At 41.4% G+C, this 23,101-nt stretch overlaps 1 protein-coding gene across 1 annotated transcript in view; it reads right to left on the bottom strand.

Moving 5' to 3' along the window:
* LOC139380072 (E3 ubiquitin-protein ligase MYCBP2-like) overlaps positions 1-23,101 on the bottom strand; it is a 275,571-nt gene that overhangs the window by 11,010 nt on the left and 241,460 nt on the right. The window contains exons 68-77 of the mRNA XM_071122535.1: positions 21,743-22,026; positions 21,116-21,332; positions 20,709-20,810; positions 20,309-20,437; positions 13,993-14,125; positions 13,558-13,661; positions 10,843-11,031; positions 9,630-9,737; positions 7,849-8,058; positions 1,588-1,695 (exon numbers count right to left, since the gene is read on the bottom strand). Of these exons, the coding sequence (XP_070978636.1) occupies positions 1,588-1,695; positions 7,849-8,058; positions 9,630-9,737; positions 10,843-11,031; positions 13,558-13,661; positions 13,993-14,125; positions 20,309-20,437; positions 20,709-20,810; positions 21,116-21,332; positions 21,743-22,026 (1,584 nt within the window). The remainder of the gene's footprint in view (positions 1-1,587; positions 1,696-7,848; positions 8,059-9,629; positions 9,738-10,842; positions 11,032-13,557; positions 13,662-13,992; positions 14,126-20,308; positions 20,438-20,708; positions 20,811-21,115; positions 21,333-21,742; positions 22,027-23,101) is intronic.

The following is a 23,101-nucleotide window of genomic DNA, read 5'->3' as shown; positions in this document are numbered from 1 at the left end:
AAATCCTCATCGCAACTGAAAAGTATGGTGGAGGGAGCATCATGGTTTTGGGCTGCTTTGCTGCCTCAGTGCTCGGACAGCTTGCTATCATTGATGGAAAAATGAATTCCCAAGTTTATCAAGACATTTTGCATTTGAATGTATTGCTATCTGTCCGCCAATTGAAGCTCAACAGAAGTTGGGTGATGCAACAGGACAGTAGTTCCCAAACTTTGTATTAGAGGTCGACTGATTAATTGGAATGGCTGATTAATTAGGGCCGATTTCAAGTTTTCATAACACCTTTATTTAAACGTGTAATAGCATTGCGCTATTTATTTAATTAGGCAAGTCAGTTAAGAACACATTCTTATTTTCAATGACGGCCGAGGAAACGGTAGGTTAATTGCCAAGTTCAGAGGCAGAATGACAGATTGTCAGCTCCGGGGAACCAATCTTGCAACCTTACAATTAACTAGTCCTTGTGCACCCCACAAGGAGACCGACCGCCTGTTACGCGAATGCAGTAAGCCAAGGTAAGTTGCTAGCTTGCATTAAACTTATCTTATAAAAAACAATCAATCATAATCACTAGTTAACTACACATGGTTGATGATATTACTAGATATTATCTAGCGTGTCCTGCGTTGCATATAATCTGACTAAGCATACAAGTATCTAAGTATCTGACTGAGCGGTGGTAGGCAGAAGCAGGCGCGTAAACATTCATTCAAACAGCACTTTAGTGCGTTTTGCCAGCAGCTCTTCGTTGTGCGTCAAGCATTGCGCTGTTTATGACTTCAAGCCTATCAACTCCCGAGATGTGGCTGGTGTAACCGAAGACAAATGGCTAGCTAGTTAGCGCGCACTAATAGCGTTTCAAACTTAACTCGCTCTGAGCCTGTGGTTGTTCCCCTTGCTCTGCATGGGTAACGCTGCTTCGAGAGTGGTTGTTGTCGTTGTGTTGCTGGTTCGAGCCCAGGGAGGAGCGAGGAGAGGGACGGAAGCTATACTGTTACACTGGCAATACTAAAGTGCCTATAAGAACATCCAATAGTCAAAGGTATATGAAATACAAATGGTATAGAGAGAAATAGTCCTATAATTCCTATAATATCTATAATTTACCTGGGAATATTGAAGACTCATGTTAAAAGGAACCACCAGCTTTCATATATTCTCATGTTCTGAGCAAGGAACTTAAACGTTAGCTTTTTACATGGCACGTATTGCACTTTTACTTTCTTCTCCAAAACTTTGTTTTTGCATTATTTAAACCAAATTGAACGTGTTTCATAATTTATTTGAGGCTAAATTGATTTTATTAAGTTAAAATAAAAGTGTTCATTCAGTATTGTTGTAATTGTCATTATTAAAAATAAATACATAAAAAATAAATAATAATAATATATATTTTTTTAAATCGTCCAATTAATCGGCATCGGCTTTTTTTTGGGGTCCTCCAATAAATCGGTATCGGTGTTGAAAAAACAATCGGTCGACCTCTAGTTAGGGGAAAAACCAAAACGTGCACCATCTGGGTTCCTAGAGGAATGAGTTTGGAAAACACTGCCCTAAGGCCTTCTCTGGACCTTTCCCTCGACCCACCTGTGCCCTGGACACATCTGAGCATGCTCCACAGATCAACTCGCTGGGGTCGTAGTCGTCTCCCTGTCCTGCCTCCGCGTCACAGCGCGCCTCTCCCCCAAAGTACGCCTGCAACAGAGGAAGGAAGGGAAGGGGTCAGGGGATAAGCCTCCCAAATAAGTTAATTAGAGACAAGTGAAACTGACTGACAGACATCTGTGAAATATATTACTTCCAAAACATTCTATGTAGGAAAATGTAGCCTGCTGCTCCTGTGTTCCCAAAGGTAGAGCTCACTATTTAAGTTTTCGTTATTTTTTAAATTCACACGACAACACTCTTGCTAAATCGACAATAAGTTTAATCTTAAAAAATCCCTATAATGAAAACATAATTTCTATGGTCCCGCTTTAAACGACGTGCAGCTTATAAAGGCTTAAAAAACACTACATAAATGTGTTACAAATCATGCTTTATAAAGTCTTTATAAATGTGGCATAACCACCAATGTCAAATGTGACATAACCCGAGTGAAGCAGCGGTCTAAGGCATCGGAGTGCTTGAGGCTTCACTACAAACGTGGGTTCGATCCTGGGCTCTGTCGCAGCCGGCCGCGACCCGGAGACCTATGAGGCGGTGCACAATTGGCCCAGCGTCGTCTGGGTTAGGGGAGGGTTTGTCCGGCCGGGATGTCCTTGTCCCATCGCGCTCTAGCGACTCCTGTGGCGGGCCGGGAGCATACACGCTGACACGGTTGCCAGTTATACAGTGTTTCCTCCGACACATTGGTGCGGCTGGCTTCTGGGTTAAGTGAGCAGTGTGTCAAGAAGCAGTGCAGCTTGGCAGGGTCGTGTTTCTGAGGACACATGGCTCTCGACCTTTTTGCAGCGATGGGACAAGACTAACTACCAATTGGATGTCATGAAATTGGGGAGAAAAAAAAGTATAAAGTAAAAATAAAACAAAAGTTCCCTCCGCAGGATGGGGTTTTGACACCTCACACCCTGTTGTAAATTAAAGTCGAAGAAGACGCTCTCCCTCCCTCTTCAAATGCGCTTAGGAATGTGCCTTTGTTTCGCAGACAGTCTTCCCAAAACTCTAACACGTTCTAACGCCAATACTGGAACAATATTTCTAACATAAGAACATGGGGAATGGTCAGAGAGGATCTATAGAAAACTAATGTCATAATGGTTTTTATTTTATGTTGTCATTAAAAAGGTTAAGGAAATACTGTAACTTGAAAAGTATTTACACTACAGGTATGAAGTCTCCATCCTTAACGTTGTATATGAAATATGATTGAAGTATTTTTGTGAAGATAGGAATGTGATTTTAGGAGGTATTGTGAATCTCCTATAAACTCTGCATAGTAAGTAGCCACGCCCCGAATGAGGTCAGAGAGCGTGACAGATTGACTGACGGAATCGTACCCTTTGGTCAGAGCGCATAAAAGGATTGGTAACAGAGATTAACATTAGACCATGAAACGTGAGGCCGTAGCTACACGTTTGAAATGGTTAGAACTTTGAACCTCAACACGAGGTGAAGAAAATCAACTCACCCCCCAGACTATACCAGAAAGACGGCGGTGGTTGAATCCTGAATACCAAATGAGGGGGAAAAACTCCCCTCTCAGACAATCACTGGTACATTTAATGAGCTGTCGTGAGTCAAATTTCTAGAAAAGCAAACTCTTCAAACCATCCTACCACTCTTGCCAAATCACCGTATTACGCTACTCTCATCAACCCACTGAAAACCATCGACACGGCAGGCTAGCCTATCTTCACAGAAGCTGCTTCAGGAGCGAATGGAACAGAGAGAACTCTGTAGTTCTGTTCAGGACTATACGACACGACGGACAAATACATTCATGATTTCTTATTCCAAATGGGCGGCGGTTCATGTGCAAAATATTTGATTACTGTGAGAATAGTTTCGAAAATGTATTGAAATGTATCTTCATCATTACATCACTGCTACAACTACCATCATTACTACTACTACTACTACTACTACTACTACTACAACCATCATTAAACTGATATCATTACCATCACCCCATACTACCCATACCACTACTATATGGAATGATAATCACAACAATAATAATATTAGTAGTAATACCAATAATAATAAGTAGGTTACTGTTTACTATACAGATATTATTCAGTGTCCCTCAGGCTATGGCAGGCAAATACATATTTGACTGCAAGAAGAGCCATTGCTCCTTCGCCAATTAGTATTTTTAGTTTAAAAAATTTGAATAAATGTAGTCATTTCTGTGAATAATGAATATCTTGGTAAGTAATATTTCTCACAGTAAAGGAGAAAGTGCATCTCTGTCTCTACCTCCCCTGTCGTGCAGTGACCACATATACGCTCCTCTCTGGGTAGCCATGTCTTTTTATGTCTGCCGGTTTCTATTGCCAATTGGTGGTCACTCAGCCTGTACTTGGTAAGGATCTGTCTCTGCTTCGTATCTCTGACAGAGTAGAGATAATGAGCCAATTCATATTCTCTCTTTAGGGCCAGATGGTAATTCAGTCGATTTTGGGATTTTGTTTTGTTCTTTCAATGTTGTAAATAACTTCTTATAGAAGAAGTTACAGGTCTGTTAGAGCCAGAAATCTTGCTTGTTTGTAGGTGACCAAATACTTATTTTCCACCATAATTTGCAAATAAATTCATAAAAAATCCTAGAATGTGATTTTTTGGATTTTTTTTCTCATTTTGTCTGTCATAGTTGAAGTGTACCTATGATGAAAATTACAGGCCTCTCATCTTTTTAAGTGGGAGAACTTGCACAATTGGTGGCTGACTAAATACTTCCCCCCCCCACTGCATGGTCAGTAGTGAGATGGTGTTTATTAATCAGTGTGTGTAAGGTGTAAATATGGTCAGTAGTGCGATGGTTGGGGAGAAAGCCAATTTGACATTTACTTATTCAATTTTTTTCTTGAAGGTTTGAATTCAAAATGCTACAGAAAACCTTTCCCAAGTTGCTGTCGACACAAATTCCCCTGTAATTGTTGGGTCTGATTTGTCTCCACTTCTGTGGACAGGGGAGATGAGCCCCTGGTTCTAGACATCAGGTAAGCAGACAGAAGTTAATACCATGTTGAACCATTTAACGCAGCATTTTGCAACTCAGGTGTGCTGTTTTTCAGCATTTCATTTCTGATGTTATCTAGACCACACGCTTTTTATTTTATTTTATATATTTGACTGATTCAAGGATGTTACATTTTTTTGTGAATTTCTAATTGGTTCTGTTGTAAGTCTTTTTGAGGGAGGTTTTTGTATACATTATCAAAATAAGTTTTCCAAATTCCTTCATCTTGTATCGCTAATTCTTGCGGCTTTGTCGTGCTTAAATTGTTCCACATGTCCAAGAACTGATTTTGGTCAATTGCGTTTTCAATTTCATCAAGTGTCTTACTGGTATAATTAAATGTATTATGTTTCAGTGTATGCTTATACTGTTTCAAAGTATTCATAGCGTAGCTCTGGGTTGTTTTGCTGCTTATGTTTTTCATTTGACATATGTCTTAGGTGTTTTCTAATTATTTTACATTCGTTGTCAAACCATTTTTCAGAAACATTTCGTTTTTTGTTTCTGATGTTGCATTTCTTTGGTTTTCTCAAATTTGCTTTAGATGCTGCTTTTTAGAATATGCAGTTGATGTTTTGAGTAGCTGAATTGATACCATCTTTATTGTTTTGGTATTGTGAGTTATTGAAGAACTGTATTAGAGTTCATCATTTCATTTGAGTTCAATGTTTCAATGAATCTCTCTGCACTGTTTGGAGCCCATCTCTACGATTGGTCTATGTAGTAGAGTTTTTTGGGCTGTTTTTTTAGAATGAGTATTGCTGGTTAATTTCTTCAGAAACACGCTGATCTGACTGTGATCTGACAGTGGTGTCTGTGGTCTGACAGTGAATGCACTAATGGAAGAGGGGTCAATGTCAGTGATGGCATAATCGACTACACTTGTCCCAAGAGCTGAGCAGTAAGTAAACTGACCTAAAGAGTCCCCTCTGATTCTGCCATTAAGCATGTACAGGCCTAAGGCTCGACAGAGATGCACTAACTCCTTCCCATTTTTGTTCAGCATTTGGTCAGGACTGTTTCTATTATTTATAATAGGGCTACTTTACAAGGAGGGGTGTCCAAATATGTGGTGGTTACCTCCCACATCAGTGTAGTCAGGCTCAGAACCTGTTCTTACATTGAAATCTCCACAAAGAAGCACTTTACCCTCTGCCTGAAATGTAATGATTTCTGTATGGAGATCGTCAATAAACTGATCATTGTAATATGATGAATCTGAAGGAGGAGCATAAGCTGCCCATATGTATACATAATTGTCACAATAGATTGTACCTTTGTTAAGTTTTAGCCAAATGTGGTTAGTACCTTTTTTCATTTCATTCAGTGCATGAACATCTTTATAACCACAGATATGCGCCCATTCTTGGTGGTTAACCTCTTGGATCTCTAGGGGCGCTATTTCATTTTTGGATAAAAAACGTTCCCGTTTTAAGCGCAATATTTTGTCACGAAAAGATGCTCGACTATGCATATTATTGACCGTTTTGGAAAGAAAACACTGAAGTTTCAGAATCTGCAAAGATATTGTCTGTAAGAGCCCCAGAACTCATTCTACAGGCGAAACCAAGATGATACGTCAACCAGGAAATGAGCAGAATCTCTGAAGCTTTGTTTTCCATTGTCTCCTTATATGGCTGTGATTGCGCAAGGAATGAGCCTACACTTTCTGTCGTTTCCCCAAGGTGTTTGCAGCATTGTGACGTATTTGTAGGCATATCATTGGAAGATTGACCATAAGAGACTACATTTTCCAAGTGTCCGCCTGGTGTCCCTGCGTCGAAATTGGAGCGCAAAGCCAGGTGCAATTATTTTTCCATTTGAGAGCAAGGAGAAACCAGGCTTCCACGAAGGATATATCATCAAAGAGATATGTGGAAAAACACCTTGAGGATTGATTCTAAACCACGTTTGCCATGTTTCAGTCGATATTATGGAGTTAATTTGGAAAAAAGTTTGCGTTTTGAGGGCTGAATTTTCGTTTTTTTTTTTTTTTTTTTTTTTTTTTTTTGGTAGCCAAATGTGATGTACAAAACGGACCTATTTCTAATACACAAAGAATCTTTTTGGAAAAACTGAGCATCTGCTATCTAACTGAGAGTCTCCTCATTGAAAACATCAGAAGTTCTTCAAAGGTAAGTTATTTTATTTGAAGGCTTTACTTGTTTTTGTGATAGTTGCCTGCTAAATGCTAACGCTAATGCTAACGCTAATGCTAACGCTAAATGCTACGCTAGCTAGCTACTGTTACACAAATGATTGTTTTCCTATGGTTGAAAAGCATATTTTGAAAATCTGAGATGACAGTGTTGTTAACAAAAGGCTAAGCTTGAGAGCTAGCATATTTATTTCATTTCATTTGCGATTTTCATGAATAGTTAACGTTGCGTTATGGTAATGAGCTTAGGTCTATAAATAGAATCCCGGATCCGGGTTTGGTCGTCGCAACAGGTTAACAAAAGGCTAAGCTTGAGAGATAGCATATTTATTTCATTTCATTTGCGATTTTCATGAATAGTTAACGTTGTGTTATGGTAATGAGATAAGGTCTATAAATAGAATCCCGGATCCGGGTTTGGTCGTCGCAACAGGTTAAGAATAAGGGGTTTCATGACCTTGTGTAAGTGCTTGAGCCACGTTACGAACCACGTTTTCCGCTTCGTACGCATTTCAGCAAACAGGTAGTACCCGCTCAATATAAGCAAGCTGAAGCCAACGTTAATGAATTGGTCAATGCACCCTGTGTTGCACTTCCTACAGATGGATGGACCTCCAGGGCTCCAGAGAGCTACTTAACAGTGACAGTTCATCACATTACCCCAGAGTGGGAAATGAGAAGTACCGTGCCCATTTTTCTCTTTGTAAGAAAACATTATAGCATAGGCCTATACAATGTCTGAGCCATGTTTACATATTGATTGCACATGCATACTGCACTTTATTTTAGTGTTGCTGTTGATGAGTAATCATATGTTCTCATCAGGAATTATATGACTCATGATCATTAATGTAATCAGGAGTACCAACATTTAGCATTTTCTTAGATCATTTTTGTTTAACTACAATAACTGTTGGCATTTCATATCGAAACCGAACCATGACCCTAAAACCACAATATGTACCAAACCATGGGTTTGGTGAACCGTTACACCCCTAGTGCCTACCTTTTGGCACTTGTAGCAGACGTAGTAGGCGTATCGATTCATTGCGAAGCCGGCCGGGTCGTTGTGGAAGCGGGCACCGGGCGTGGTGATGGCCTCGCTCTTGTGCAGCCCCTCGTACTCCATCCTCATCAGAGCCTTCCTCCGTACGTCCTCAAACAGCTCCTTGATAGGGTCCAGCAGGTCCTTGATGACCGAGTGGTTGATCTTGTTCTGGGAGGAAAAACGCAACAGCCCAGTCAAGTAAGAGTCTGAGTCAATTCTATCTCCTTTTTTAAACTCGGTTGGCACAATGTTAGTTAGTTCAAACTCAGTCAGAGCTGTTATGATCCAAGCACGTTACATTGAAAATCATGAAGATAGGAATCTTTGCAAGGTCAATTGGTAAACTCTACATAACACAATTCATTGTCACTCATTGGAACTTTTGCTTTATTTTATTGACCAGATAGGACAGTGAAGAGCAGAAAGTAAAGGTCGGAAGAGTGCGAGTCAGAAGGGCAGTAGGTTGGATTCGAACCAATGCAATTCCTGTGAGTGCTGAGGTCAAAGGCCGTTAGACCACCAGGCCACATGATCTCTGTTAAACCTATTCATGGTTATGTATGTGTTTTATAGTGTGCCTATTGCCCTAATCCCAGTTATTTTAGAGAAGTAAATCCTGTCCAATGTGTGGTGGATACGGTTTCCCATGTAGCCCTTTGTGGTGGAAAGTGGGTGCGTATCAGGTATCATAGGGTACCTGCGCGCTGCACATACTGTGTGCATGGTAACAGAGAGCCTCAATTCTGGTATAAGGGGGAGCGTAATTATGGAATACCACTTTTTTTTTTGCTAAACACACGGCTAGAAATGCCTTGTGTGCAAGACTAGTGACAAGTGCATGTCAGTAAAATAGACAAAAAACCTGAAAAGGGGCGAGCCCTCCATACAAAGCAACACAACCAGCAAACCAACCTGGTGAACTAAACCAGCGAATCAATAAACAGATCTAATCCATACTTGGTGCATTTATGAGGGAATAGATGGAAGATAAACCAATTGAAACGGGCGGGATGTTCTCCCACTGTTCTAGACCATATTTGAGGCTGTGTATTACTAGATGTTCCAGGGCGACACTGGAGATTGGTTTTATATTCACCATAGCCTGGCAACAATGGCGCAGCCAATTTCCTGCGGTTGTCGCATTGATACACAGCTGTGTGATTAGATATAAATTACATTTGTCAAAACAATTAAATAACTTGCACAGAATTTGAAAGATCTTGTAATTCTCTGGTGAGAAAAGTTATTGAAAAGGATAAGGCTCAACGCTTGCTCACTATTAAAAACCTCATTTTATTTAAGTAATAGTTAAAACCTTCACTTTCAGCCTTCATCAAGTGATTTCATCTGAAAAAATGTAAGTATAAGCACTCATAATTTGCATTCCAACAAAATAATAACTGGCGGGTTAGCTAGTTAAATTTGTAGCACAACGGATTGCAAATATCCGAATGTTACCTACATAAAAACATTGACCGTTTCTGTCTTTTGACATTGGTATTCTGTGTCTAACAACATTGCCCTTTCAAGCATTGATCTTCGAATGAAAAGAAATACAGCCTGTATGGAGAACGATCATGAGATAGTCTAATAAGCTAGTCTGTTACGTTTCTGGGAATGCTAATTATGCTAACGTCGGCTTCCAAGTGCTTATATTATGTGAAAACGACACATTTAGTTCTTTAGCTTTCGAAATGGCTAGGGTCAAGTGGGCGGGGCTACATAAGTTACAATAGTACCTTGCAAATGGGGCAGGACATGAAGCCGAAGGTGATCCTGGGCCCGAGCCAGCGGTTCTCCAGAACACGACGGGTACATTGGAGGTGGAACACGTGACTGCAGTCCAGCTGAGGAAAATAACAGAAAGCACACATAGAACATTTGGAACCTGACCTCGAACACATTTATGTCCTAAAGACAAACAAGGTCCTTGGTTCAAATAGAATCTGTATTATTTTCAAACACTTTAGCTAAACATGATTTGAACCTGCCTGGGGGCGTTGAAACTAATATAACAGTCCCACAACTTCAAATTCCACCCATCCAGGCAGGCAAAAAAAAACTCAAAAGTATATGAAAGAAAACAGATTCTAATAAACCCAGGTGTGAGTCACTGTCTGAATCAAGCTAGTATCATAGAGATACAATATAATACTATCAACAATAGTATTTGTATCGTCTATATACTGTAAATGCAGCTGCCACAGTATTGAAGCCATTGGATGCAGTTTATCATAGCGCATTGTGCTTTAGTAAGGGCGATAGGTTCAGTATACATCATTTTGCATTTTATCAGAAGGTTGGCTGGCCCTCTTTGAAGTAGCGTAGATCAATGCAGTGCTCTCGGTCTATAAAGCCCTCTTGCATAAACTTCTGCCGTACCATACGTCATTGTTAAGGCACTATATACACACGTACACATGGATTTTGTATTGCAGATATGTGATAGTAGAGCGGTGGCCTGAGGTCACACACTTAATGTGTTGTGAAAAGTGCTATGAAATGTAATGTTAATATTTGAAATTGTATATCACTGCCTTAATATTGCTGGACCCCAGGAAGCGTAGCTGCGATCCTTAATAAATACAAACTTGTTCAGCTTCAGACATAAGATCGCAGACCCGGAATCAGGGATGGCTAACCCTGGAGATCCGTTCTCCACAGAGTTAGGTAAATCTGCTTACATTTTTTATTAATATCAAGCAGATTTATCTAAATCAGGGGAGATGTCCAAAATTCCTTAAAGTTGGTGCCTCGACCGCAATTCAGTCCAATTCAGGGCCTTTTTACTGAAGAATGTGTTTGTTTCATATGATTGTGTTTTGCTTTTCATGCATTGTGTAATTTGATGTTTATTGATGCGTTCATGCAATGCTCATCTGCAAAAGAGACCGTGGTTCCAGCATGACTCCCTGTTTAAATAAAGGTGAAATAAAATGTAATTCTGTGTACCTGGACAGCGGGAGCGGCAGAGAGCGCCTCAGTGAAGCAGATCATGCACATGTCGTCTGCGTCCTGTTTCAGGCAGCCTGTACTCTTGTGGCAGCCGTGCAGACAGGGCAGGCAGCTCTTCTCATTCCTCACCCCGCCACAGAGGTGGCCGCATGCTTGGGTCTTACTGCACGCCAGCTTGGCATACTCCTACAGAGGAGAGAGTGAGGGTCAGACGATGGGCTTTATCGAATACATTTAATCAAATCCACTTTATTGAAAGTGCATTTACAATAGCAACACCCTTTGCAGTGCAATACTGTACAGCAGAGTAAGGGGGTCAAAATTAGTGAGTTACAAGGAATTCAATTCATGAATTGTAGAATTTAAAATAATTTTGTGTGTGTGTGTATAAAACAATACAACACCGGTAGCCAGTTGCCATTGTATTTGAGCTTCACCTTTTACTATGTCCAGTTGGTTTTATATATGCATTTACTTGTGTACAAATAATTAAACTAAATAATATATATTGAACAAAAATATAAATGCCATATGCAACAACTTCAGCGATTTTATTGAGTTCATAGAAGAAAATCAGTTAATTTAAATAAACAGGACCGAGTTTGAGAAACCCTGGCTATGGACGGTAGCCATTCAAAAGGTAGTGATCCTCCTCTACTAGGCATAAGAATGAATGACCAACATGCACAAGGCATCTTCAGAGGGGTTTCTGTTTTTTAGTAACGTAAATGTAACATGTTACTTTCCATAGTAAGTAATGTTGTAATTACTTTTAAAGTAATGTAGCCCAACATTGTCCCTAACTGTCAAGCTTTCATTTCAGAGATTATTAACGAGCTGCACACAGTCAAGAAACAAGATGATCCATTTATAATTTTTTTAACAGTTTAGATTTGGTTTTAGTCATTTTAAAGTATATTAAGATCGACCTGCGAGCCTGGACCCCCTCGAGATGTGCCTTTTCACTTTTCTGAAACATAACAAATATATAGATATATGAAAAGTTACATTTAAAAAAATTGCACGATTAGAGAAAAAATAATGTTCTCAAGCTTCCAATAAAGAGATACAGATCTTCCTCTCTGATTATGGCTGAACTATGCCTCTTTTAGTCTCCACAAGAGGCTACAATTTCTGTAATAGGTCGCTAGGTGTTGAACTAAAGTAGTTTTAACAAGAGGGTATTTTTATTAAAACATTGTTTGCTCACCTCTCTTTAAAAATGTTTTTTTTTTAATCAGTTAAACATTTGTGGGGCCTCCAGAGTGGCGCAGTGGTCTAAGTCACTGCATCACAGCGCTAGAGGCATCACTAGAGACTCAGGTTCGATCCCGGGCTGTATCACAACTGGCCGTGATCGGGAGTCCCATAGGAAAAATGGTGTCACTTCTCTTGCAATAGAGTTAGGGTATATGCAGCAGTTTGGGCCGCCTGGCTCGTTGCAAACTGTGTGAAGACTATTTTTCCTAACAAAGACAACCAACTTCGCCAAACAGGATGATTTAACAAAAACGCATTTGCGAAAAAAGCACGACTGTACCTAACCATAAACATTAATGCCTTTCTTAAAATCAATACCACCAGCTTTCATATGTTCTCATGTTCTGAGCAAGGAACTTAAACGTTAGCTTTCTCACATGGCACATATTGCACTTTTACTTTCTTTTCCAACACTTTGTTTTTGTATTATTAGTATTGGATATTGGATTAGTATTGGACTCTAAAGTTTCCAAAACTATCAAAATATTGTCTGTGAGTATAACAGAACTGATATTGCAGACGAAACCCTGAGGAAAATCAAACCAGGAAGTGGCTTCTATTTTAAAAACTCCATGTTTCATAGCCTCCCTTTGCTCCATTTAAAGGGATATCAACCAGATTCCTTTTCCTATCGCTTCCTCAAGGTGTCAACAGTCTTCAGACATAGTTTCATTCTTTTATTTTGAAAAATGAGCCAGAAAGATAACATCGCGTCAAGTGGTCGCATGAGTTTTGCTCACGCAACAGAGTTTGGACAGCCATTGCCTTTCCCTCTCCTACTGATAAAGACGTTTGCGGTTTATATATTATCGATTATATATTTTAAAAACAACCTGAGGATTGATTATAAAAAACGTTTGACATGTTCCTGTGGACATTACTATTTGGAATTTGTCTGCGTTGTCGTGACCGCTCTTTCCTGTGGATTTCTGAACATAACGCGCCAAACAAATGGAGGTATTTTGGATATTAAAAAAATATCTTTATGGAACAAAAGGAACATTTATTGTGTAACTGGGAGTCTCGTGAGTGAAAACATCCGAAGATCATCAAAGGTAAACGATTCATTTGATTGCTTTTCTGATTTTCGTGACCAAGCTACTTGATGCTAAGTGTACATAATGTTTTGTTGAGCGATCGATAAACTTACACAAATGCTTGGATTGCTTTAGCTGTAAGCATATTTTCAAAATCTGACACGACATGTGGATTAACAAAAGGCTAAACTGTGTTTTCCTATATTGCACTTGTGATTTCATGACTATATATATTTTTAGTAATATTCATTGAATGTGGCGCTATGCAATTCAGCGGTTGTTGATGACAATTATCCCAATATCGGGATTAACGGGATTGCAGCCATAACTAGTTAATCGTTATCGGCTTTTTTTCGTCCTCCAATAATAGGTATCGGCGTTGAAAAATCATAATCGGTCGACCTCTAGTTGGTACCTGGCAGTCTGGGTCAGAGCAGACACTGCCCACAGCCGAGAGCTCGGTGCCGTTCCTGGTGCCACAAAACCTGCAGGCATCTGAGCTGCTGGAGGCTGGTTTCCCTGCACACAGAGGCAGAGCATTATCTATGCACGAGAGAAGGCTAGAGAAGGAATACATCCCCTTGTCATAAAAATCACACGGCAGATGCTAAACACAGTCATGACAGTCTGTGACGTCTTATGATTGTAAAAAATGTGTAGTAGTAGTAGTAGTAGCTCCACTTTAACTTCTAAATGTCATCATTGCTTACATCTATCCAGTCCCTCTCAGATCTACACAAGTGTCTAGGGGGTAATGGCTAGCTAGGGGTTGTTTCTTGATTACATCTATCCAGTCCCTCTCAGATCTACACTGACATGGTCAGAAAAGGGTCTGGATAGGTTCTGTTACCTGTGTGTTCCCTGAACTCCACCATGGCCTTCATGGTCTTGGAGTCGGCCAGAGCCATAAGCCAGAAGAGCTTTGTCCTCCCACAGCCCTCGTGGAGGTCCACCTTGATTGCCTCCTCCTCCTCCTTAAACACCTGGAGAGAAACAGCATGGAGACTAGGGATACCGCCGTGTTAAATTACACATCATGCCTGCCAGAAAGGGATGAGTCGGATTTTAGAGTCTGTAAGATGTTTAAGACATATTTTCAAAATGAATGGTAATATTGAAAAAAACATCTTGACTAGGGTTAGGCGATATCCAGATTTTCATACCTTTATAGTACCATACCGGGGTATATGGTATTACTGGGGTCCAGTGAAATCAACTTTGTAGCACTCACTCCACTTAGAGGGTGCATTGTCAGGGATAGGAGCGTTGCGAGATGACGCACAACAACGACATCTACCACGAAACCACAATATCAAGAACCACAGCGGTCAAAATAACTAAAGTACATCACCAGCGTAACGACTACCGCTACAATCAACGTGATCGCTACGTTACTGCACTCAACCCACACAAAGTGTCAGGTAACAAGTGTAACAATGGGTTCAATGACGATCACAACGTAAACCGATGCTCTCTAGAAGTTCTGCTAAGAGAAGTACAAAAGCGCCAACAATTTGAGAAAGAGGAAAAAGATAAGTCACCATGACTAGGCATTTGCGAGGACGTAAACAATCAACTTACCCCAGCTCTCACTTGAAACCATAGCCAGGGCCCGCTCGATCAAGCAACAAGCCCATGGGCTTGGACTATACACTCAGATACAAATGTTGCGACGCACAAGGTAAACACCATCGCAAAAGCCAATTCCACTCAAACTAAGATACGTCGATCTGTTTAAACCATGAACACAAATGACATCACACCGTTGAAAACAACCACTCCACTTTGTGGAGAATATGACAACACAACGCAACTCAGAGGCCATACCTCAAAACAGTCCTGGAGGACTGCTTAACCTGTGATGCGTTAATTGATTCAGGCTCAACAATATCACTCATCTCTCAAACATTGTTCAATGATCTCAAAAGGGCTTTGAACCCAGCTAAACGTTGGTTAAATACGGAACGATGCAACACTAACCTTAGAGTTTTCACTTAGACTACCTCGCCTCTCACATTGAGACTCATGCTGAAACTACACTTCCAAGACATATCGCTTGTTACTAGGAGCAGACTGATGGATCGTGTGGTCCCACTGATGGAAAAACAACCAAATGTGGTCACAGGTGCCATCTGCACTGACCACACCGTCTTTTCCTTATGCTGGATGCAACACAGTCATCCACAAGGAGTATCTGTTGAAAGGACCCCTTGGGAAAAAGACGTTGCAACACCTCTTGGTGCAGACTCTGACTCAAGCAGATATTACGATCTCGTCACATTTAATCAGCAAACTTGATTGACTATTCTTTTCATGATTTCGAGCCAGCAGTCTGAGTGAGTAACTTCCCTCGTCCTTCAGACACTTCCGCAAGCACCGTGGGCGTCTCAGGAAACAGATGGAGAGATGAATCAAACTTCACCAAATCTGGGTTTGGCGGATGCCAGGAGAACGGTACCTGCCAAAATGTAAAGTTTGGTGGAGGAGGAATAATGGTCTGGTGCTGTTTTTCATGGATCAGGCTAGCCCCCCCCCCCCCCCTGTATTTTGAGTGGAACATCCCTTTAAAATTTATACGCGGTCAGGTCTTCACGAATGGGCGTATATACACCAGGGTTTCTGTTTGCCGGTAATTGCCGACTTTTGGCCAAAACAAAATAAATTAATAGCCGATAAATTGGTGCTGGAAATTATCAGGGAGAAGAAAAAAGTTCAAAACTGCTCGTGAGGTCCTCATAAGGGACTTCAGCAAAGTGTACCCGGACAGGGCAAAATTGCCGAATGTTGCGTTGATTATCCCTGTTCCAGTGTCTCCGCCGAGTGGGGATTCTCGCTCCAAAACAGAGTGATCACACCTTCTTGAGGACTACATAACAAGTCTAAAGCGCATTGCAAGCTGCTCCACAGAGTTGGACAGTTTCGACTTCCCAGCAGCAGCGGCTCACTTTAAGCAGTCCAAAGTGCGCAGCAAAGGCAAGTAAATTAGAGGCAAATGATTGTTTGTAGACAGCGATGTTTGTTATTTATTAATTTAAATGTTTATGCCAAGGCTAAATTCAATTAGATTGTTTTAGAAAACAGCTGTGTTTTGTTATTTATTAAAATGTTAATAAATATCCTATAGGACAGGTCGTCACAAATTAAATTACACAAATATATTTAGATGTTTTTTCTGAACTAAATTAACTAAATTTCTAACTAAATAGAAATTAGCCCAATTTTTCAGTTTTTGATTTGTTAAAACAGTTTGAAATATCCAATAAATGTCGTTCCACTTCATGATTGTGTCCCACTTGTTGTTGATTCTTCACAAAAAAATACAGTTTTATATCTTTATGTTTGAAGCCTGAAATGTGGCAAAAGGTCGCAAAGTTCAAGGGGGCCGAATACTTTCGCAAGGCACTGTACCCGTGAATTGTGTGAAGAGGCAGAGAAAAATGGCCGGCGGCCAGGCTGCCTTCTGAGAATTCGTAGGCAATCGAATAAACCCCCACTTCCTTCCAATCTGCTAGCAAAAGTGCAATCTTTGTACAATTTTTTTTAAACATTTTTTTTCTTTTTCTCACTTTTATTTATCCAGGTAGGCCAGTTGAGAACAAGTTCTCATTTACAACTGCGACCTGGCCAAGATAAAGCAAAGCAGTGCAACACAAACAACAACAGAGTTACACATGGAATAAACAAAAGTACAGTCAATAAGACAATAGAAAAAAATATATATACAGTGTGTACAAATGAGGTAAGATTAGGGAGGTAAAACAATAAATACGCAATAAATAGGCAGTAGTGGCGAAGTAATTACAATTTAGCATTTAAACACTGGAGTGATTGATGTGCAGAAGATGAATGTGCAAGTAGAGATAAGGGGGTGCAAAGGAGCAAAAAAATAATAATAATATGGGGATGAGGTAGTTGGGTGTGCTTTTTACAGATTGGCTGTGTACAGGTACAGTGATTGGAAAGCTGCTCTGACAGCTGATGCTTGAAGTTAGTGAGGGAGATACAAGTCCACAACTTCAGTGATCTTTGCAATTCGATCCAGTCATTGGCAGCAGAGATCTGGAAGGAAAGGCAGCCAAAGTAAGTGTTGGCTTTGGGGTTGACCAGTGAGATATACCTGCCGGAGCACGTGCTACGGGTGGGTGTTGCTATGGTGACAACTGAGCTGAGAAGGCGGGGCTTTACCTAGCAAAGACTAACAGATGACCTGGAGCCATTGGGTTTGGCAACAAATATTTAGTGAGGGCCAGCCAACGAGAGCATACAGGTCGCAGTGGTGGGTAGTATATGGGGCTTTGGTGACAAAACGGCACTGTGATAGACAGCATCTATTTTGCTCAGTAGAGTGTTGGAGGCTATTTTGTAAATGATCTCGCCGAAGTCAAGGATCGGTAGGATAGTCAGTTTCATGAGGGTATATTTGGCAGCATGAGCGAAGGATGCTTTGTTGCGAAATAGGAAGCCGATTCTAGATTTCATTTTGGATTGGAGATGCTTAATGTGAGTCTGGAAGGAGTCTAACCAGACACCTGGGTATTTGTAGTTGTCCACATATTCTAAGTCAGAACCGTCCAGAGTAGTGATGCTGGACGGGTGGGCAGCGATCAGTTGAAGAGCATGCATTTAGTTTTACTAGCATTTAAAAGAAGTTGGAGGCCACGGAAGGAGAGTTGTATGGTATTGAAGTTAGTTAACGCAGAGTCCAAAGAAGGGACAGATGTATACAGAATGGTTTCGTCTGCGTAGAGGTGGATCAGAGAATCACCAGCAGCAAGAGCGACATCATTGATATATACAGAGAAAAGAGTCGTCCCGAGAATTTAACCCTGTGGCACCCCCATAGAGACTGCCAGAGGTCCGGACAACAGGCCGAGTTTTGGACAACGATTTGACACACTGAACTCTGTCTGAGAAGTAGTTGGTGAACCAGGCGAGGCAATCATTAGAGAAACCTGGCTGTTGAGTCTGCAGATAAGAATGTGGTGATTGACAGAGTTGAAAGCCTTGGCCAGGTCGATGAATACGGCTGCACAGTATTGTCTTTTATCGATGGCAGTTATGATATCGTTTAGGACCTTGAGCGTGGCTGAAGTGCACCCATGACCAGCTCGGAAACCAGATTGCATAGAGGAGAAGGTACGGTGGGATTCGAAATGGTTGGTGATCTGTTTGTTAACTTGGCTTTCGAAGATCTAAGAAAGGCAGGGTAGGATAGATATAGGTCTGTAACAGTTTGGGTCTAGAGTGTCTCCCCCTTTGAAGAGGGGGATGACTGCGGCAGCATTCCAAACTTTGGGGATCTCAGACGATACGAAAGAGAGGTTGAATAGGCTAGTAATAGGGGTTGCAACAATTGCGGCAGATAATTTTAGAAGAGGGTCCAGATTGTCTATCCCAGCTGATTTGTAGGGGTCCATATTTTGCAACTCTTTCAGAACATCAGCTATCTGGATTTGGGTGAAGGAGAAATGGGGGAGGCTTGGGCAAGTTGCTGTGGGGGGTGCAGGGCTGTTGACCGGGGTAGAGGTAGCCAGGTGGGAAGCATGGCCAGTCGTAGAAAAATGCTTCATGAAATTCTCATCATGGATTTATCGGTGGTGACAGTGTTTCCTAGCCTCAGTGCAGTGGGAAGCTGGGAGGTGGTGCTCTTATTCTCCATGGACTTTACAGTGTCCCAGAACTTTTTGGAGTTTGTGCTTCAGGATGCAAATTTCCATTTGAAAAAGCTAGCCTTAGCTTTCCTAACTGCCGGTGTATATTGGTTTCTAACTTCCCTGAAAAGTTACATATTGCGGGGGCTATTCGATGCTAATGCAGTACGCCACATGTTTTTGTGCTGGTCAAGGGCAGTGAACCAAGGGCTATATCTGTTCTTGGATCAAACATTTTTTTTTAATGGGGCATGCTTATTTAAGATGGAAAGCACTTTTAAAGAATAACCAGGTATCCTCTAGTGACGAAATGAGGTCAATATCCTTCCAGGATACCCGGGCCAGGTCGATTAGAAAGGCCTGCTCGCTGAAGTGTTTTAGGGAGCGTTTGACAGTGATGAGGGGTGGTCGTTTGACCGCAGACCCGTTACGGACACAGGCAATGAGGCAGTGATCTCTGAGGTCCTGGTTGAAGACAGTAGAGGTGTATTTATTTAGAGGACAGGTTGATCAGGATGATATCTATGAGTGTGCCCATGTTCACGGATTTGGGGTTATACCTGGTAGGTTCATTGATAATTTGTGTGAGATTGAGGACATCTAGCTTAGACTGTAGGACGGCCGGGGTGTTAATCATGTTCCAGTTTAGGTCACCAAACAGTATGAGCTCTGAAGATAGATGGGGGGCAATCAATTCACATATTGTGTTCAGAGCACAGCTGGGGGCTGGGGCTATAACAAGCGGCAACGGTGAGAGACTTGTTTCTGGAAAGGTGGATTTTTAGAAGGAAAAGCTCAAATTGTTTGGGAACAGACCTGGATAGTATGAGAGAACTCTGCAGGCTCTCTCTGCAGTAGATTGAAACTCCCCACCCGTTGACAGTTCTATCTTGTCTGAAAATGTTATAGTTAGGGATGGACATTTCAGGATTTCCTACGCCAGGATTCAGACACGGCTAGGGCATCCGGGTTGGCAGAGTGTGCTAAAGCAGTGAATAAAACAAACTTAGGGAAGAGGCTTCTAATGTTAACATGCATGAAACCGAGGCTTTCATGGTTACAGAAGTCAACAACTATTGTTGGTTAGGGGCTTGTAAGTAAGCATTTCACTGTATTCTGCGCATTTATAGTAGGGATGAAGACAATAACACCTTTCATGTTGGTCCATGTTGGTATAAGAACATCGTTCTACTTTATTACAACTTTACAGACTAATTTCTATTCTGTTAAAATGAATTACCATAATCAAAATGTGATTTCTGCATTCTAAGCACAGTGAGTAAACACTATAATGGGTTACGCACCGAATGCATACTGATGTCTGGTAAAATTCTCAAATGTCTAGTAAACTTCAATCTTGTCCGGTGGCAAATTTTCCTAATGGAAACCCTGGTATACACATTATTGCAGGTGGTACCAAGGTGGAAAGAAGCATTGACACTTCGACAGGCTCCCAGTCTAGCGCTATGACTGGGGGCAGAGTGCCCCCTACAGGTGAATGTGGGTACTACCGACCTGTCTCTGATGGGAGCGAGTGCGTCGGTGCAGGTGGAGGAAGCGGTCACAGTCGGTACACAGGTTACCACACATGTTACACAGGATGATGGCTGCTGTCTCGCCGTCATCATGGTTATCGCACATGGGCTGTGGATGGGAGCACAACGAGACTTTACGGTTATGACCTGAACACCCTCAAGACAACTTTCCCTCATTTCATCCACCCAGAACAGTAAAATGTGTATAGCTAAATGTAAAATTGTTGGATTTGTAAGGAATGCGATTTGGAGTGCTATAAATAAAATCCATGAATTTATGCATAATCTCAACAGATTACAATTGAGAAGAAAAAAAAAGAGTCTATAGAGTCTATATTGCTTTACCAAAATGCACGTGTTCTATGAGGCTAATAAGTTACCATCTGTCTCTGCTGTCCGTCTTTGCCCATCCAGCGGCCTGAGGACAGCCTGTCCACATGATCCTGGTCCAGCACACACAGAGAGGCCAGAGCAAGCCACAACTACAGTACAGAGAGAAAGGACAGAGAGGTTAAAAATGTACTCAAACACACGCACTAACCTAACACACGTGCATGTGCACATACAAACATCGTCACACACTACACACAAACACCAGACCTGGGTTCAAATACATGTATTTTCATTATTTGTTATTTAAATACACTTACATTCCAATATTTAACTACTTGTATTTTCCAAAAATGAATCTGAATACTATGAAATGTGAAAGTAATGAAATTGCATTTGAACCCAGGTCTGCTAAACACACACACAATATGGTCGTGTGATATGAGAACAGCCGTACCCGGGTGGTGGCGATGCAGCGGACTGGCGAGCGATGCTCCTCCTCCATCTTGGTGAGGGCGATGATGGTCTCAGCGATGGCGTTCTTCGTCACCCGAGACCAGGTGTCCGACAGGTGTCCGGCAGCCATGTCTTTGACCAGCTTGATGATGATCTCAGCGATCTGAGGGGGAGTGGATCCCTTCATCCACCAGTGGCTCTCCCCCCGGCGAATGTAGCTGAACATGGAGAGAGGCAGTGACCAATGTGTTCATTATGGGACACAATACTACAGAGATCAGCAAAACAAGTACTGTATATATAGGCCAATTCCAGAAATGTATGAATACAAGAGAATGTCAGTAAAATGCTTTATAAATACATTTGAATGACATTATATTGAAAATTCCTGTTCAATCAAGAGAAATCACATTTGACAATTGGTTTGAGAATATCTCAAAATGTTTGTCGACGAAGTCATGAATCGTTTTTTGTGAGATAACATGGGTCATCTCACGTCTTGCAAAGTAAAACAAAAGCAAGCTTTTCTAATTGGACAAGTCCACATAGTCATAATTCACAACTTTTTGGACCATTTAAAAAAAAAAATTGTGCCTCATGAAGGTAAATCACAAAGTTGTGGTCTCACCTGGAGTTGAAGATCAAGGGCAGCGTGACAGTAGTGATGCCTTTGCCTGCCGCCATGCCCGCCGTGCCGGCAATGGTGGTTCCCTTGGCCTTGAGTTGCACAGTGAGTGCCTTGGCAATGCAGCCCAGGAACATGTCCAGGATGCCAAGCTTGTTCCAGTCACCCTTCTCGGTCGAGTGGATGATGTCACTGATATCGGCAGGCGGCAGGGCCTTGATGCCGATGATGCTGGCCAGGCGCACGGGTGTCACCTCTGGGAGGACACGACGGAGGAGAGAGGTCACCTGGGAAAGACGGGTGAAGGGTGAGAAAGGATAGCCATGTTATTAAATGGCTGGAGTGATATACATCATGCAGAGACTCTCTTCAGCTTTACGGATGCCATCACTGATTTAGCCTTGTTTAAAAAAGAAACACTAGAAGCCATGACTGACGCAACAGTTTGAAGTATGTCATTTTTGCTAATAGTGTACTGTTCTGTGTCGCGTGTAGCTCAGTTGGTAGAGCATGGAGCTTGCAAGGATTGTGGGTTCGATTCCCATGGGGGACTAGTACGAAAAAAGTATGAAACTGTATGCACTCACTACAGTAAGTCGCTCTGCATAAGGGCATCTGTAAACGTAAAATATGTGATCCACTTTACTTGAAATATCCAAACAGCCACCGAACACATGACAACATGAACGTGATTGGTCAAGAATCCCAAGTTCCGAGCATTTCCCTATCTTTGATGACAGTTATGTTTGTGACGCTAAAGTTCTCTCACAAATGTGAGGATGTTAGAGTTGGAAAAACCCAAGCCTTTTATAACGAACAAGTCTCAAATTAGTCCGAGACACTGTGTGTTAATGCTTCAATTGGTTAGCTCTGCTGTATGTAAAGAAAAAGGGCGGACTGTAGGTTAGTTGTTCGGGTGCTGCCAGACATGGGCAGGATTCAAATCTCAACCCAAGAAAAAATGATGTACCTGAGATTGTTTAAATCGCGCAAATCTCAGTTTTGGAAGATACTAACTTTGTGACCTAAGTTCTACCACTTTTGCAACAGGTACAATTGTTTAGTTTGGAGCCATTAAAAGTCGTTTTTCAACCACTCCACACATTTCTTGTTAACAAACTATAGTTTTGGCAAGTTGGTTAGGACATCTACTTTGTGCATGACAAGTAAATTTTAAACAATTGTTTACAGACAGATTTCACTGTATCACAATTCCAGTGGGTCAGAAATGTACATACGCTAAGTTGACTGTGCCTTTAAACAGCTTGGAAAATTCCAGAAAATGATGTCATGGCTTTAGAAGCTTCTGATAGGCTAATTGGCTAAGTTGAGCCAATTGGAGGTGTACCTGTATATGTATTT

Source organism: Oncorhynchus clarkii, chromosome 22 (assembly GCF_045791955.1).
Source record: "Oncorhynchus clarkii lewisi isolate Uvic-CL-2024 chromosome 22, UVic_Ocla_1.0, whole genome shotgun sequence".
NCBI classification, from domain to species: domain Eukaryota; kingdom Metazoa; phylum Chordata; class Actinopteri; order Salmoniformes; family Salmonidae; genus Oncorhynchus; species Oncorhynchus clarkii.
This window is presented reverse-complemented; position numbering and strand designations above follow the sequence as displayed.